General features: G+C 59.8%; 2 protein-coding genes across 4 annotated transcripts; one reads left to right on the top strand and one right to left on the bottom strand.

Moving 5' to 3' along the window:
- Positions 1 to 1,178: 1,178 nt before the first annotated feature.
- On the top strand, positions 1,179 to 5,861 carry LOC102057990 (diacylglycerol O-acyltransferase 2-like). The gene is made up of 8 exons (XM_027807820.2): positions 1,179 to 1,385; positions 3,019 to 3,147; positions 3,221 to 3,328; positions 3,561 to 3,631; positions 3,748 to 3,952; positions 4,511 to 4,685; positions 4,772 to 4,974; positions 5,138 to 5,861. Exons 1-8 carry the CDS (start codon positions 1,346 to 1,348, stop codon positions 5,290 to 5,292), a joined length of 1,086 nt encoding a protein of 361 aa, XP_027663621.2. The 5' UTR covers positions 1,179 to 1,345; the 3' UTR covers positions 5,293 to 5,861.
- An 857-nt stretch (positions 5,862 to 6,718) lies between these two features.
- On the bottom strand, positions 6,719 to 12,420 carry P2RY4 (pyrimidinergic receptor P2Y4). 3 transcript variants are annotated; one of them, XM_055727283.1, is made up of 2 exons: positions 12,289 to 12,420; positions 6,719 to 10,352 (listed from the first exon to the last, which is right to left on the bottom strand). In XM_055727283.1, exon 2 carries the CDS (start codon positions 8,398 to 8,400, stop codon positions 7,282 to 7,284), a length of 1,119 nt encoding a protein of 372 aa, XP_055583258.1. In that variant the 5' UTR covers positions 8,401 to 10,352; positions 12,289 to 12,420; the 3' UTR covers positions 6,719 to 7,281. The 3 variants fall into 3 exon arrangements, with proteins under 3 accessions (XP_055583258.1, XP_005441037.1, XP_027663619.1); XM_005440980.3 differs by having other exon boundaries at positions 6,719 to 8,416; XM_027807818.2 differs by lacking the exon at positions 12,289 to 12,420 and adding an exon at positions 12,165 to 12,274 and having other exon boundaries at positions 6,719 to 8,416.
- Positions 12,421 to 12,614: the final 194 nt, after the last annotated feature.

Below are 12,614 nucleotides of genomic sequence, written 5' to 3'. Positions count from 1 at the left end.
AAGAGAGGGTATGTCTGGTCTGCTGTACCTGGCACTGACCTGGCACGTGGCAGGCGTGTTACTGGGCAAGAAAGTGAGGAATTGTGGCTGGAAGCTCTGAAATTGCCCAGCATGGGCTGGCAGCTGTGATTGCAGTTGTTCTAAACCTGTTACAAATGTTGGTATAAAAAACCCAAACAAACTATTGCTGCTGTTTGTGCATGTGGCAGTGTTACGTGGAGCAGGCCACGAGGCATTTATTGTCTTTGATTTGGCACAGTTGGGTTCATCAGCTCCCTTATCTCTGGGGACAGTGGGATGTTGAAGGAATTTGGATTTTTTCTTTCCTCTTAGCGTGATTCAGGCACGTGTGAGGGGCCAGGTAGGCTGCAGGAAAGATTAGATGTTTCACATGTAGCAATTGCAGGTCCTCTTTGCTTCACAGGTGTACATCAGTTGTAGCCTGCAGCGAACCCTTTTTTTCCAGGTACTGAGTCTCTACGATCTACAAGAGCAGACAATGAGTTTTTGTGCGTTCCAGACCTCCTGTGAAACACATTTTCTGCTTCAACAACACATGCAATTCTATACATGCATTTATTCCTTTCTTACATTTGATGTTAGCTGCCTCTTCCTGGTGAAAATTTCTGGAGAGGTAGATCTTGAGAAGTAGCTCAGCTGAATTAGTTCCTGTGCATTTTTACTGTTCCATTGGCTGTTGGCCTGAAGGCCCATCTCAGTGCTGCTTTTGTGCCGCACTAGTTTTCTTCTCATTCTTTTTCTTCTCATTCCCCACCTCTAATCTTCTCCAGGCAGCACTCCAGACTTCCTGGGCTAGCAGGCAGGCTAGCTGGCCCTGGCACCCCCCTTGGGGGTGGAAGAGGAGGGGATGGTGCTGGGGATGGCGGTCAGAGCCTGTCTGGCGGGCCGTGGTCCCGTACCATGGAGCAGGAGCCTTTGGGGTGACATTTTTGGGCAGCTCTGGAGGGGAGTCACACCAGTAGAACATGACAGCGGTTTGTGACATGCCCAAAGCATGGACAGTACCCTTCCCCAGAGGAAGGTGCCCCCCCCCCCCCCCCCGGAGCCCCCACTGGTGCTGGCAGAAGTACCTTTCTGAGGAGCAGCAACTGCCCTTCGTGACGGCAGGCTCTCACCGCTTGTCGTCACTCCTTGTCCTCCCGAGGACCATCAGCTCTTCTTGTTCTACAAGCCGGGGCCAGAGCAGGTCCACTCCCCTCTGCAGCAGACAGTTTACCTTGGATCAGCTGATTAAGGCAGCTGGATACACAATCAATCGCCCTCCGGTATTTCCAAACTCACCTTTCAACCTGCTGAAGCGGAGTCTGGCGCGGGGCTTGCCACCATGAAAACAATTATTGCAGCCTGTTCCCAAAATCTTAGTGGTAAGATATTTCCAAAGTGTGTTTGAATGGTTTCTGATGCTCCGGCAATGCGAGGAGCTGGTCAGGCAATGAGCGTTTGTTGTCACTATTGTGTATTTGCTTTAGGCTGCTTAGGGGAAAGGGAGGTGTTCGGAGCAATTTGGGGTTAGCGGCGCCAGAAGAAAACATACGGTTGCTCAACAGGAAAGAAATTTCTGACAATGCGTTCGGTAACGTTATTCCTGCAAGGTGCTCTGGAGTGCTGCAAATTCCCCTTCGTCTTTCCTTGCTGCTCCGGGCTGCAGAGTCTGAGTTTCTGGGTTTGAAGAGGCTGTGGCGAGGGCCGGCAGCAGAGCCCCTGGGGTTTCTCCATTTTCTGTCTGCGGTCTGGGCATTGATGGAGTGCTTGAGGGGAGAGCTAGAAAAAAGCAACTAAAAAAAGCAACTGTTTGGTAGACACAAGTTTGCTAGACAAGAGCTCTGTGTCTTCCCTGGAAAAAAGAAATGGTGCTTTGGAAAACTGATGGCGGCGGAGCTTCTGGGGATGCCTTGCCGGGTGTGCGGGGACAGGCGGGAGGGATCGCTTAGAGCATGGCACACTGCTTGGGGGAGAGGAGAAACAATTTTTTGGTGCTGGGTGGTGGCTCCAGTGTTTCTTTATTTCAGTTGTCTCATTCATGGTTTGGATTGAGCCTGGGAAGAGTTGAACCTCCACCAGCCACCTGAACCAGGGTTTGGTGGTTCTCCTCTGCCCTGGGGGTCCTGCTGCGGGCCTGAGGGTCCCTGGCCTGGGGAGCCGTGGGGAAAGGTCTGCTCCCATTTCACCTTGAGCATCTCTGTCTGGCCAGCATGCTGATTTTGGGTTGTTTTCTTGGGAAAACAAGGCTTTTGTAACGCAAGAGGTAGCTCACTGCAGTCTCAGTGGTGGCTGTGACAGGTGGTCTCAGTTACAGTGGACCTTTGACCAGGAGTGGTGTACTGGCCGAACTGGTGCCGTGCGCCTGTTTCGGGGAGTAGGGATGGGGCTGCATGTGGAGTTTGGATCCTGGCTCCTGGCCCGGGGCAGTTAATGGTTCACCAAGGTCAGTCGGAGGGAAGGGGGCGGTGGGGGGAGTGGAGCGGCTGCAGGCTGCTGGACTGTCCCTCACGGGAGCCAAGGCTCAGTGGGGATGGCCATGGGGATGGCCAGCTTTGGCCACCTTGGCTCAGCCCCTGGCCGCTGTCGTTGCTGCTTGCTGGGAGGCAGATGCTGCCCCGCACCTCCCTGCAATGCCAGCTGAGAAAGCCCCAAATTCTCTGTGAGCCTGAACGAGGAGGTCACGGGAAAGGTCCTGGCCCTTGGGGAGCTCGGCCTGGTGCGGGAGCTGCTGCTGCGCTGAGCTCCCCTGGTGCACCCAGCCCGTTTGGGCTTAGGTGTGCCCAGCCTGCCAGCTGCCCCCTGCTTGGAGGGGGCATGAGCATCCCCCACCTAATCCCACCCCATCACATTCCTCCTTGTCCAGCTTCATCCTTCACATCCTACATCCCGTCTTGCCCCCATACCCCAACCCTGGCAGCTGTGGGTACCACTGGATTCACCCCCCTGCCAGCACGGTGGGGCAGCATTTGTGCAATCCGTGCGATTTTGGGCTGGGCGCCGTGTCCCTCCCCGCAGGCAGCCGTGCCAGCATCCAGACCGCCCTGCACACCCTGCTCACAGCACCCTGGCCCTCGCAGCGGGACCTCCGCTCCTGGCTCCAGCTCCTCTCTGTCCTGCAGTGGGTGCTCAGCTTCCTGCTGCTGGGTGAGTAGGGGGCTGCGGGGGGTCCTGGTGGGGTGGGTGCGTGTCTGCTCACCCCCTTCCCTGGCTTCCACAGGAACAGTCAGCCTGCTGCTCCTCATCTACCTGGTGTTCACCAGCTTCTGGCCCATCTCTGCGCTCTACCTGGCCTGGATCATCTACGACTGGGACACACCAGAGAAAGGTGGGGATGGGCACCGTTCCCCCTTCCTCCCTTGTTGCAGCAGGATGGGGTGCAGCGTCCCCCATTTCTCCGGATCCATCCCAGCATGCCCAATGGGGAGCACCACACTGTACCTGCTCCTTCCTTCCTCTTCTCCATCATCATCATGGCGGAAGAAGGACATGGCAGATCCATGGGGAGATGTGCCCAGCAGGGTGGGCATCATCTCCTGGGGTCCTTCCCTGGTTTGCAGGTGGCAGGAGGCTGCCGTGCCTGCGGCGATGGCCTGTGTGGAGGCACTTTCGGGATTATTTCCCTGTGAAGGTATGGCGCGGGGAGCTGGGCTGCCGGGATGGGACATTCACGCAGGTGATGGTGGTGGTACCACCCAAAAGTATGTGCCACCGTTACGTCCCCACGACCCCTTTTCGTCCCCGCAGCTGGTGAAGACGCACGACCTGTCCCCCAGCCACAACTACATCATCGGCTCCCACCCCCATGGCATCCTCTGCGTCGGCGCCTTCTGCAACTTCATCACGGGCTCGACAGGCTTCGGGGAGATGTTCCCAGGCATCCGGCCCTTCCTCACCACCCTGGCCGGCAACTTTCGCCTGCCCATCTTCAGGGAGTACCTGATGAGTGGGGGTGAGTGTCCGTGGGCAGCAGGGTGGGCAGCTGCCTGCCCCCTACCCTCACAGGCAGCCCTGCAGGCACAGCTGGTTGCGCTGGCTTGAGCTGAGTGGGTGCCCCAGGGACGCACCCCCTGCCTGCCCCACTCCTGCCCAACTCTGCCCGCTGCAGGCAATGCCCATGGGCAGAGGGGCTCCAGGGGGACTCCCCGGTCCCATCCACGGGAAACCTGGGACTGTTGGCCTCTGTGCCCCCCAGGAGCAGACAGGGCAGGAGCAGTGCTTTGCCTGCACCCTGTCTGTGCCCTGCCTGAACTCCACCCTCACCTTGCTTGCACCCTCTCCCCACCCTGCCTGCACTTTGCCTGCGCCCTGCCCCCAGGGCTGGGAGCCTGGGGAACCCATCCCTCCCTGGGGGCTCTCCCGCAGCAGGGGGCGCCCTTGCACTGTCCCGTGCGGGGTCCCGCCATGGTCTTTGCGGGGTCCCACCGGGCATGGTCCCTTGTGAGGTCCCCGGCCCTGGGCACAGCGCAGGCAGGCAGTCCCACAGCACCAGCGGTCTGTTCCGCTGCAGGCCTGTGCCCAGTGACACGCCGTGCCATTGGGTACCTGCTCTCCAAGAATGGCACCGGCAACGCGGTGGCCATCGTCATTGGCGGCGCAGCTGAGTCGCTCTCCTGCCGTCCCGGTGTCACCACACTCATCCTGAAGAAGCGCAAGGGCTTTGTCCGCATGGCCCTGCAGCACGGGTGCGTCATGGGCACTGCCGCCACTGCTGCCACAGGGGTCTGGTGGTCCTGGCACACCGTGACTGCCCGCCGTGTCCCCTCCACAGGGCCTACCTTGTCCCCTCCTTCTCCTTTGGGGAGAATGACCTCTTCCGCCAGGTGGTCTTTGAGGAAGGCAGCTGGATGAGGAGCATTCAGCAGCGCTTCCAGAAGATGATGGGCTTTGCTCCCTGCGTCTTCTATGGCCGGGGCCTCACCTCCGTCCGGTCCCGGGGTTTCCTCCCCTATGCCAGACCCATCACCACCGTGGGTGAGCATTTCCCGCTGGGGCGGAGGGGCCCCCCAGAAGGTGGAGGGGCAGAGAGGAGGATGCCCCACGATGGGTGGTGCGGGAAGGCAGCCCTCCGCTCGTGTCCCCAGTGAGCCAAGCACTTCCCTGCGCTACTGCCCTGACCTCCCTTTCCTCCCGGCAGTGGGGGAGCCGGTGATGGTGCCCAAGATCGAGGACCCAAGCTGCGAGATGGTGGACATGTACCACGAGATGTACATCTGCTCCCTGCTCAAGCTCTTCAATGAGAACAAGACCAAGTACGGGCTGTCGGAGACGGACGAGCTGCACATCCTCTGAGCATGGCCAGCGCCGGTGGCCAGATCCTGGCTCACAAGGGCAGCCGGCTCTTGCGGGTGGGGATTTCAGCCAGCCTGGCCTGGGGGACTCATGGGGGACGGTTGCCACTCCAGCCCTCTGCTTCTCCATCTGAAAAACCTGAGCAGGAGGTGGGAGGAGGCAAGGGGAAGGGAAGATTGGGGGCCCGCCTTGAAAGGGGTTTGGAGGGGCTGTGGGTGACACAGCCATCCCCCGAGGATGTGGGGCTGATGGGGAGAGCTGGTGCAAGGCTGGGGGCCAGCAATGGCTGTGGTCCCCCCATGATAAGCAGGACACCACAAGCTGAGGGAGGGGGGTGTCATGGGAGGAGGGAATTAGATGGGCTCCTTGGGGTGGCGTCCCAATAGCAACCGGGAACCAGGCTGGGGAGACATCCTCCCCTGGAGTGAATCGGGGACACTCCCAGATTTGGGCACCCTTGGAAGTGGCCTCAGCCAGGACCGTGTGGTCCTGAGCAAGGGGTGGGCGCTGCTCTGGCCACAGTTGAGCCTTTTCCGCTCCCTCTATACCCAATACAGATTTCCAACCACGCCACGGCTGCCTGTGTGTGCTGGGGGGCACGATCGGCAGCACTGCAGCCATACCCCCGCACTCCTCATGCGGGTGGACCTGCCACCCGCCTCTGTCCCCTCCCTGGCACCCCCATCTCCAGAGCTGGGGGCATGCATGGTGGGGACCCTTGCACTGCTCGGGTGCAACCGAACAGCTCCTGGGTCCACCTAAGCCATGTCGGATATAATGGGAAGTGAGGGGCGGCAGTTGCTCTTACTGGGCTAACTGGGTTTAGGAGGGAAGTCTCCTCTGTTTTCAGCTGAGCGGTGAGTGAGGGGCAAACTGGGTACCACTGTCTGGTGGAATGGTGATGCAGGGCTGGCACGTGGCATCCCTGGGGCTTTCTCCCTCCCCAGGTGACCTGTGCAGCTCCTGGTGGGATGTGGTTGTGTGTGACTGTGCCCGGGGGGTGGCACCCCGACGATGCTATGGGCATCCCTTCCCTAGGCATGTGCTGGCAGGACTTGTGGGGAGGCAGTGGGGGGCAGCCCCACCTGGGACTCCCTGTGATGGGGACAGCCCTGTCCCATCCCTGCCCGTGGGAGAGTCAGCAGCACCGATGATAGTCATCTCTGCTGTGCTCCTCTGCGCAGGCACTTGGTCAAACAAAAGGGCTGGGTAAACATTTGGAAAGCAAACACCCATAAAGGCAGATTCCTGAGGACTTTTCCGTCACAGGTCACAGTGGGTGTCACCATTCCAGCTCTTTGCTCTCAACCTGCACCAGCATTTAAGGTGGTGGGTGGGTTTTCTCTGCTCTCAAACGCTTTCCAGGGTAAGGGTGGGCATCTCATCCCTCTTCTGCCGTGGGAAGAAATGGGCCTGAGCACAGAGAAAGGGGAAAGGGGCTTTATTGGGGAGTGATGGGCAGCAAGAGCCCTGTGCCACGTCCCTCCCCGCCTCTCCCAAGGCCAGCAGTGATGGGGATGTCCCCGAGAACCTCCACCAGGTACGCGGGGGCCCAGCACTGACGCTGTCCCCAGGTTCAGTCCAGTCCCCACATGTCACTGTTGAGCAAACTGAAAGGGCTGTGTGTGCCCAGGGAGGGACCAGTGTCCCTTCTCTTTAGTCACTTGTCAGCCCCCACGTGTCCCCAGAAGTGCCCTGGGATGGGACGCCAGCCTGCCTCCCCAGAATGGCTTTCTCAGCATCCTTCCCACCCCCACAGGTGCCCAGTGGCTGTCCTGCCCCGAGTGGCACCAGCATCCTCCTCCCATGGTAGCCCAGGACAGGGCTGGGATGAGCCCCATGGCCACCAGCCCTCAGCCCTGAGGCCTTTGCCCCTGCAGAGTGGGTCGGGTTTGGGGACCTGGGGGTGCCAGGGTGCCCGCGCAGAGCCTAGAGGGGCTGCACCTTGTGGAGACCAGGGATGAAGTTACTGGAACCCCCTTTGGCCCCTCAGCACCCGCCTCCGCTCTGTGCTGTCCCTCGTCTGTCACTGGCAGCGTGGCTGCCACCCAGGATGTTCTCCATGGAGGGGGATACCAAGGCCAGGTCACATGTGGGCACAGGCCGGAGGCGCTGAGCTGGCCCCCGGCGCAGCTGCCCCCGGTACTTGTCCCCGACCATGAAGTACAAGATGGGGTCGAGGCAGCTGTTGATGCTGGCCAGGGGCCGAGTGATCTTGTAGGTGAAGTTGATGATGTTGAGGGTCGAGCAGTCGGCTTGGAAGTAGCGGGAGGTGTAGTACATGGTCCGGGTGATGTGGAAGGGCACGAAACAGATGGCAAAGACGGTGAGCACGATGATGATCATCTTGATGGAGCGTTTTTTGTAGGAGGGCATTCGGGGGCTGGGGCTGGAGAAGCTGGGCTTGCAGAGTCTCTTGGCCATCAAGCAGTAGCAGAGGACGATCACCAGGAAGGGGACCCCGAAGAGGAGGGCCATGATGGAGGAGCTGTAGTGCACGTAATGGTCAAACTCCTCAGGTCTGGTGGTGTCGTGGCACAGGGTGCTGTTGCCCTTGGAGCTGGTGGTGACAAAGATGAGGTTGGGGATGAGGCAGATGGTGACGACAAGCCAGGCACCCACACAAATGATGCGGGCGTGCTTGGTCTTCACCCACTTCAGGGAGCGGATGGGGTGGCAGATGCCCATGTAGCGGTGGATGCTGATACACGTCAGGAAGAGGATGCTGCTGTAGAGGTTAGCGTAGAAGAGGAAGCGCACGATCTTGCAGAGCCATTTCCCAAAGGGCCAGTTATTGCGATCGGCATAATAGTAGACCAGGGTAGGGAGGGAGAGGACGTAGAGCGTGTCGGAGACGGCCAGGTTGAACATGTAGGTGGTTGTGGCGTTCCAGGGCCTCATCCTGGAGATGAACATCCACAGCGCCCAGGAGTTGAGGGGCAGCCCCACCACAAAGACGATGCCGTAGGAGATGGGCAGCAGGATGAACTTGAACTCCTCGTTGAAGACGCACTTTGCTTCTGCCACTGTGGTGGTGTTTCCTCCTGGCCAGGGAGCCAGAGTCGGTGTCCACAGGGCAACTGGGAACGTCCTCACTGAAGTGGCCATGTTCTCTGAGCCAGATCTAGGGGAGACGTTAATAAAAGCGTATTAGTCGTTGATCCCGACCATTGTCAGGCACAAAGCATGGAAGGGAGCCAAAGCTGCCAGATTTCCCCCCCCCTCCAGGAGCTCCGGCCACTTTGATGGTTCTCTGGTTTTTCTCAGCTCGTGCGTTCGAGCCTCACGGGGAGCCAAGGGGGACTTGACAAATCCTCCCCTTCGCAGCCCCCGCAATGACACCCATTAATCATCCCTTTGAGCAGCGCCAGTGACACCAGCACCGCGTGGAGCCGGGAAGCGTGCCTGAGACAGAGGACCGCGCCGGCCCCGCCGGCCAGCAGCCCCACGGCGCGCCGAACAATGAGACCTTTATGAGCAACAGCAGCCCCTGGCCGGTGCCAGCGCAGCCTCTTGGAAGCCGATTCAGCCTAATTGGCACCATCCTGACAATGCTGCTCGTCCCAGGGGGCTCCTTGACAGAAGAAAGGCGGGAGGAGAAGAAAGGCTTGTCTGGGGGAGTATTATGGCCCAGGGAGATCCTCAGGGGGCTGTTAAAGGAGCCTTTGGGAGAGAGTGTCCCTGGACGGTGAGGGGCCTCCAGATGCTGGGTATTCTCCGTAGGAGAGGGATGATCTAAGCCCCGTGGAGAGGGGCTGCGCCAGAGCCAAGTTCCAGCTCAAGACAGTGCAAGTTCACAAGGCAGGCAGGACGTTTCCTTTCGCACAGAGTTGGGATCAAAGACTGGGATCTGCCTCCTCCTGGAAAATCAGGCCCCCCGGCCAAGGCGTGAGGGCAAGCTGTCCAAGGGTTGCATTTGCCTCTCGGAACATCTCAAGTTCAGAGCCCACTCGTCCAGAGGGAAGAAGGAGCTTCTGCCATCGTGGTGTCCAAGCAAAGGCTGCTCGCACCTTGGCCCCTCCACGCCTGCCACCATCCCTGGTGAAGCGATTTTGGAGTGGCTGGTTCTGCCAGCTGAGGATGGATGCTCAGATGAGTAACCTGGGAGCAGGAGCATCAGCCACGCTGCCAGCAGAGACCAGGGTGTAGCCAAAACCGTAACTGATGGAGGGAGTGCTGGTGCGTCTGCAGTTTCTGTTGGTCCAAAGCTCACACAGGAGGCGATGGGTGCCGGGACGGAGGAGGGCTCGGGGCTCAGGGAGACGATGTGCATGATGCTGGTGTCAGTGGTACAAGATGGAAAGCTGTGTTCTTTCAGGCTCCCTCATCATCATCATCATCATCATCATCCTGTTTGCCCCTTGCCTTCACCACGGAGATGTGCAGCCTGACAGCTTCTCATGGCAAGCACCGTTGGCACGAATATCCCATAGGGTGTATCCACGGGGTCAGCTGAGCTGAAATCCATCTCCTCCCTTGGAGATGAGATGAAATCCATCTCACTTGGAGAGAGATCCCTGGCTTTACAGAAATGATCACAAATGAATCAGCAGGCAGGTGGCTGCTAGACCAGCCGCTCCGCCCCACATGCATCTGTCTCCGCACTCTGTTTGAGTTGTGGGCTGAGCTGCAGCTTCGGGCTCACATCAAACACCCTGCAGCTTCCTTCCCGCTGCGGCTGGCACCGGCAGCTGCCTGGCTTTATTACAAGGATGAGTTCAGAGAGCAACAGGCAGGTCCTGATCAAACATTAACAGTGCAAAGAACTTGCTCTCTTCTCCCTGAACCAGGAGGGAAATCCAGCTGGTAGGAAACCCCAAGCCGCTGAGCGCTGGTGCCAGTGGTGGTCCCATGGGGTACTGTGCTGGTCGTGGCGGTCCCAGCCCAGTGGCTGCATCTCCCCCGGGCTGTGATGCTGCTGAGGACACGAGGCTCCAGGAGATTTGTTTTCTTCTAACCTCTGAGTGCAAGTGAGCATGAAGCCTTGAGCCCAGCCGGACCGGAGGTGCTGCAGGGTTCAGTGGCCAAAGCCAATGTCCATGGCATAGGTCAACAAACAACTATGTATGAAGAAGCCAATAAATAAAAAAAAATAAGTCTGGTGTGAGAAACGGATAAGGAAAAAGCGTGAGCAGCCGTGTGGTGCTGAGCTGCTTGGAGGAGAGCACAGGTACATGGCTTCTGGCAGCTGATGAAGCCCCAGAAGAGTCAGTGCTCAGAGTGCAGTTTAGCCATTCCTAAGCAAGCTTCTTTGGAGGATAACCACCACAATATAACGCAAAAGAAGATGACGTTTGGCAAGCTTTATCTCAGTAGGTTTCCTGCTTCCTCATCTTGCTCATGATCAAAATCAGTAGTTTAAATTGCTGATTCGTGTCAGTCCGCCCCAAGGACACGTCACCACCACATCCATTCCTCTGCTGCTCCCTGACACCCCCAGCAAGGCTCTCCCTGGCCACAGCCTCTCTAGCGTGGGCTTTTCCAGGAGGGACTGACCGCAGGTGCAGTGAGGTCTGAGCCAAGCGTTCAGGCTCACAGATGGAGCAGGAGCTGGAAGGCGCTGCAGGGAAAGGACATGGAGCAGGGGAGGTGATGGCTGCTCCGGCCCTGCCCGTTTTGTGGATGCAGGAGGGCTGTGATGCTGGGGAATCCCTTGCCCGTGGCAAGCAACATCCTGCTGGGACGGTGCCCGCAGGCTGGCTCCTGCACACGTCCTGGGAGGCAGCAAGGGGACCTGCAGAGCATCCATGATGCCATCTGCCAGTGGGAAGGGGCAGGGGCCAGCCGCGGGGCCATGCAGCTGGGGGCACATGCTGCGCTTGGCCCTTTGCCGCGGGAACAGGAGCTCTGCCCTGGCTCCCAGCCCTGCAGCTGTGCCCAGCCTGAACCCGTCCTTTGGTCCCACAGGCGGCACTGGTCCCAGTGGGAGCCAGCAGCTGCCCCAGACCCGGGTGCCCCCAACCCAGGGTGCCCCAGCAGCTGGCCTAAGCTTCCTGCATGGGGCATTTAAAGGAGCGTTGAAAAGACACCAATGAAATGAATGAGGCAGCGCCGAAGACTCTCCTCCGGAGCCAAAGTTCTGCCCACTGGCAGGACGGGACAGACCATCGGGGATCGTGACATAGCAGGCAGGAGCTGGAGAGAGGGGAAACGAGAGAGGACTTCGGAGGAGAGCGAGCAGCCGGTGAGGGACATGGGGCTGGGTGAGCCTGGGACCAGTTGCTGCTGGAGCATGGGAAAAACAGGGCTTTTCTTCTCGCCTAAGCTCTTAGAAATTGCAAAACAAGGGAAAATTATGCAAAACATCCTGCACAAGGACCCTTGTCCCTAATCGCCACGTGGTTCATGCAGCCAAAGCCCCGGCGCAAGGAAAGCATGACCTAATTTCTTTTCGATCCTTCCCTTTGACTGCAAGAGCAGCCAAAGCACGATCTGCCTGCTCTGCCTGGGCACTGGTGCCTCCTCCCCGGGGATGCCAGTGGGGCCGGGTGTTTCCCTTGCTGCCCATCATGTCTCCTGCTCCAAGGTGACCCCCTTTCTCCGCAGGGTGGGAGATGGGGGTTTCCTTTCACCCTTGGCTGGGCTGTCCCTGTCCCTCGGTCTCCCTGGGGAAGGACAGGAGACCACAGCATCCAGCTAAACTGCAGCAGCCCGAGGGCAGCTTCATTCTGCGAGGGCACAGCAATTTGGGGGATGGAGAGGCAGATGAAGGAGAGGAGGTGGCCACAGGGGGAAGTATGAAGGCCCTTGGTGACGGAGGAAGGCAGTGGCACGGTAGGGAGGAGGATGCACCAAGGGATTTGGGGACAGCGGAGGGATGGGGAGAACTGGCTGACCCCCACCCGATGCCCACCCTGCACTGCGAATCCCACCTCCATCCCTTGCAGGGCCCAAGCTGCTCCCTGCGGGGACCCCGGAGCCCGGCTGGCTGTGCGTGGCCACGGCGAGGCCGTCCCGGCTGCTGCTCTCCACCAAGCGTGGGCTGCCCCGGCTCACCTGCGGACCTGGGCTGGGGTGGCTCTCAGGAGTGGGGCACCCCCGGGGAGCGCCTGTCCCCCGCGGGGCTGGGGGCCATGCTGGCGGGGCTGTGGGCTGCCCTCCGCCGTGCCCGGCCGTGCCGAGTGTGCCCGCTCCGGCTCTCCTGCTGGGAGCAAAGTGCCCAGGGGAGGCAGGGCTGGAGGCGGGCGGAGGCGGGTGCAGGAGCCCGCAGGTCCCTGCCAGTGTCCCTGCCCGCCCAGGGGCTGCCTGCAGGGCTCATGCCGTGCTCCTGCCCGTCACCCTCGCGGGGGCCACCTGCAGCGCCCCAGACACGGGATGTGTGG

Source organism: Falco cherrug, chromosome 15, assembly GCF_023634085.1.
Source record: "Falco cherrug isolate bFalChe1 chromosome 15, bFalChe1.pri, whole genome shotgun sequence".
In the NCBI taxonomy this organism is placed as follows: domain Eukaryota; kingdom Metazoa; phylum Chordata; class Aves; order Falconiformes; family Falconidae; genus Falco; species Falco cherrug.
This window is presented reverse-complemented; position numbering and strand designations above follow the sequence as displayed.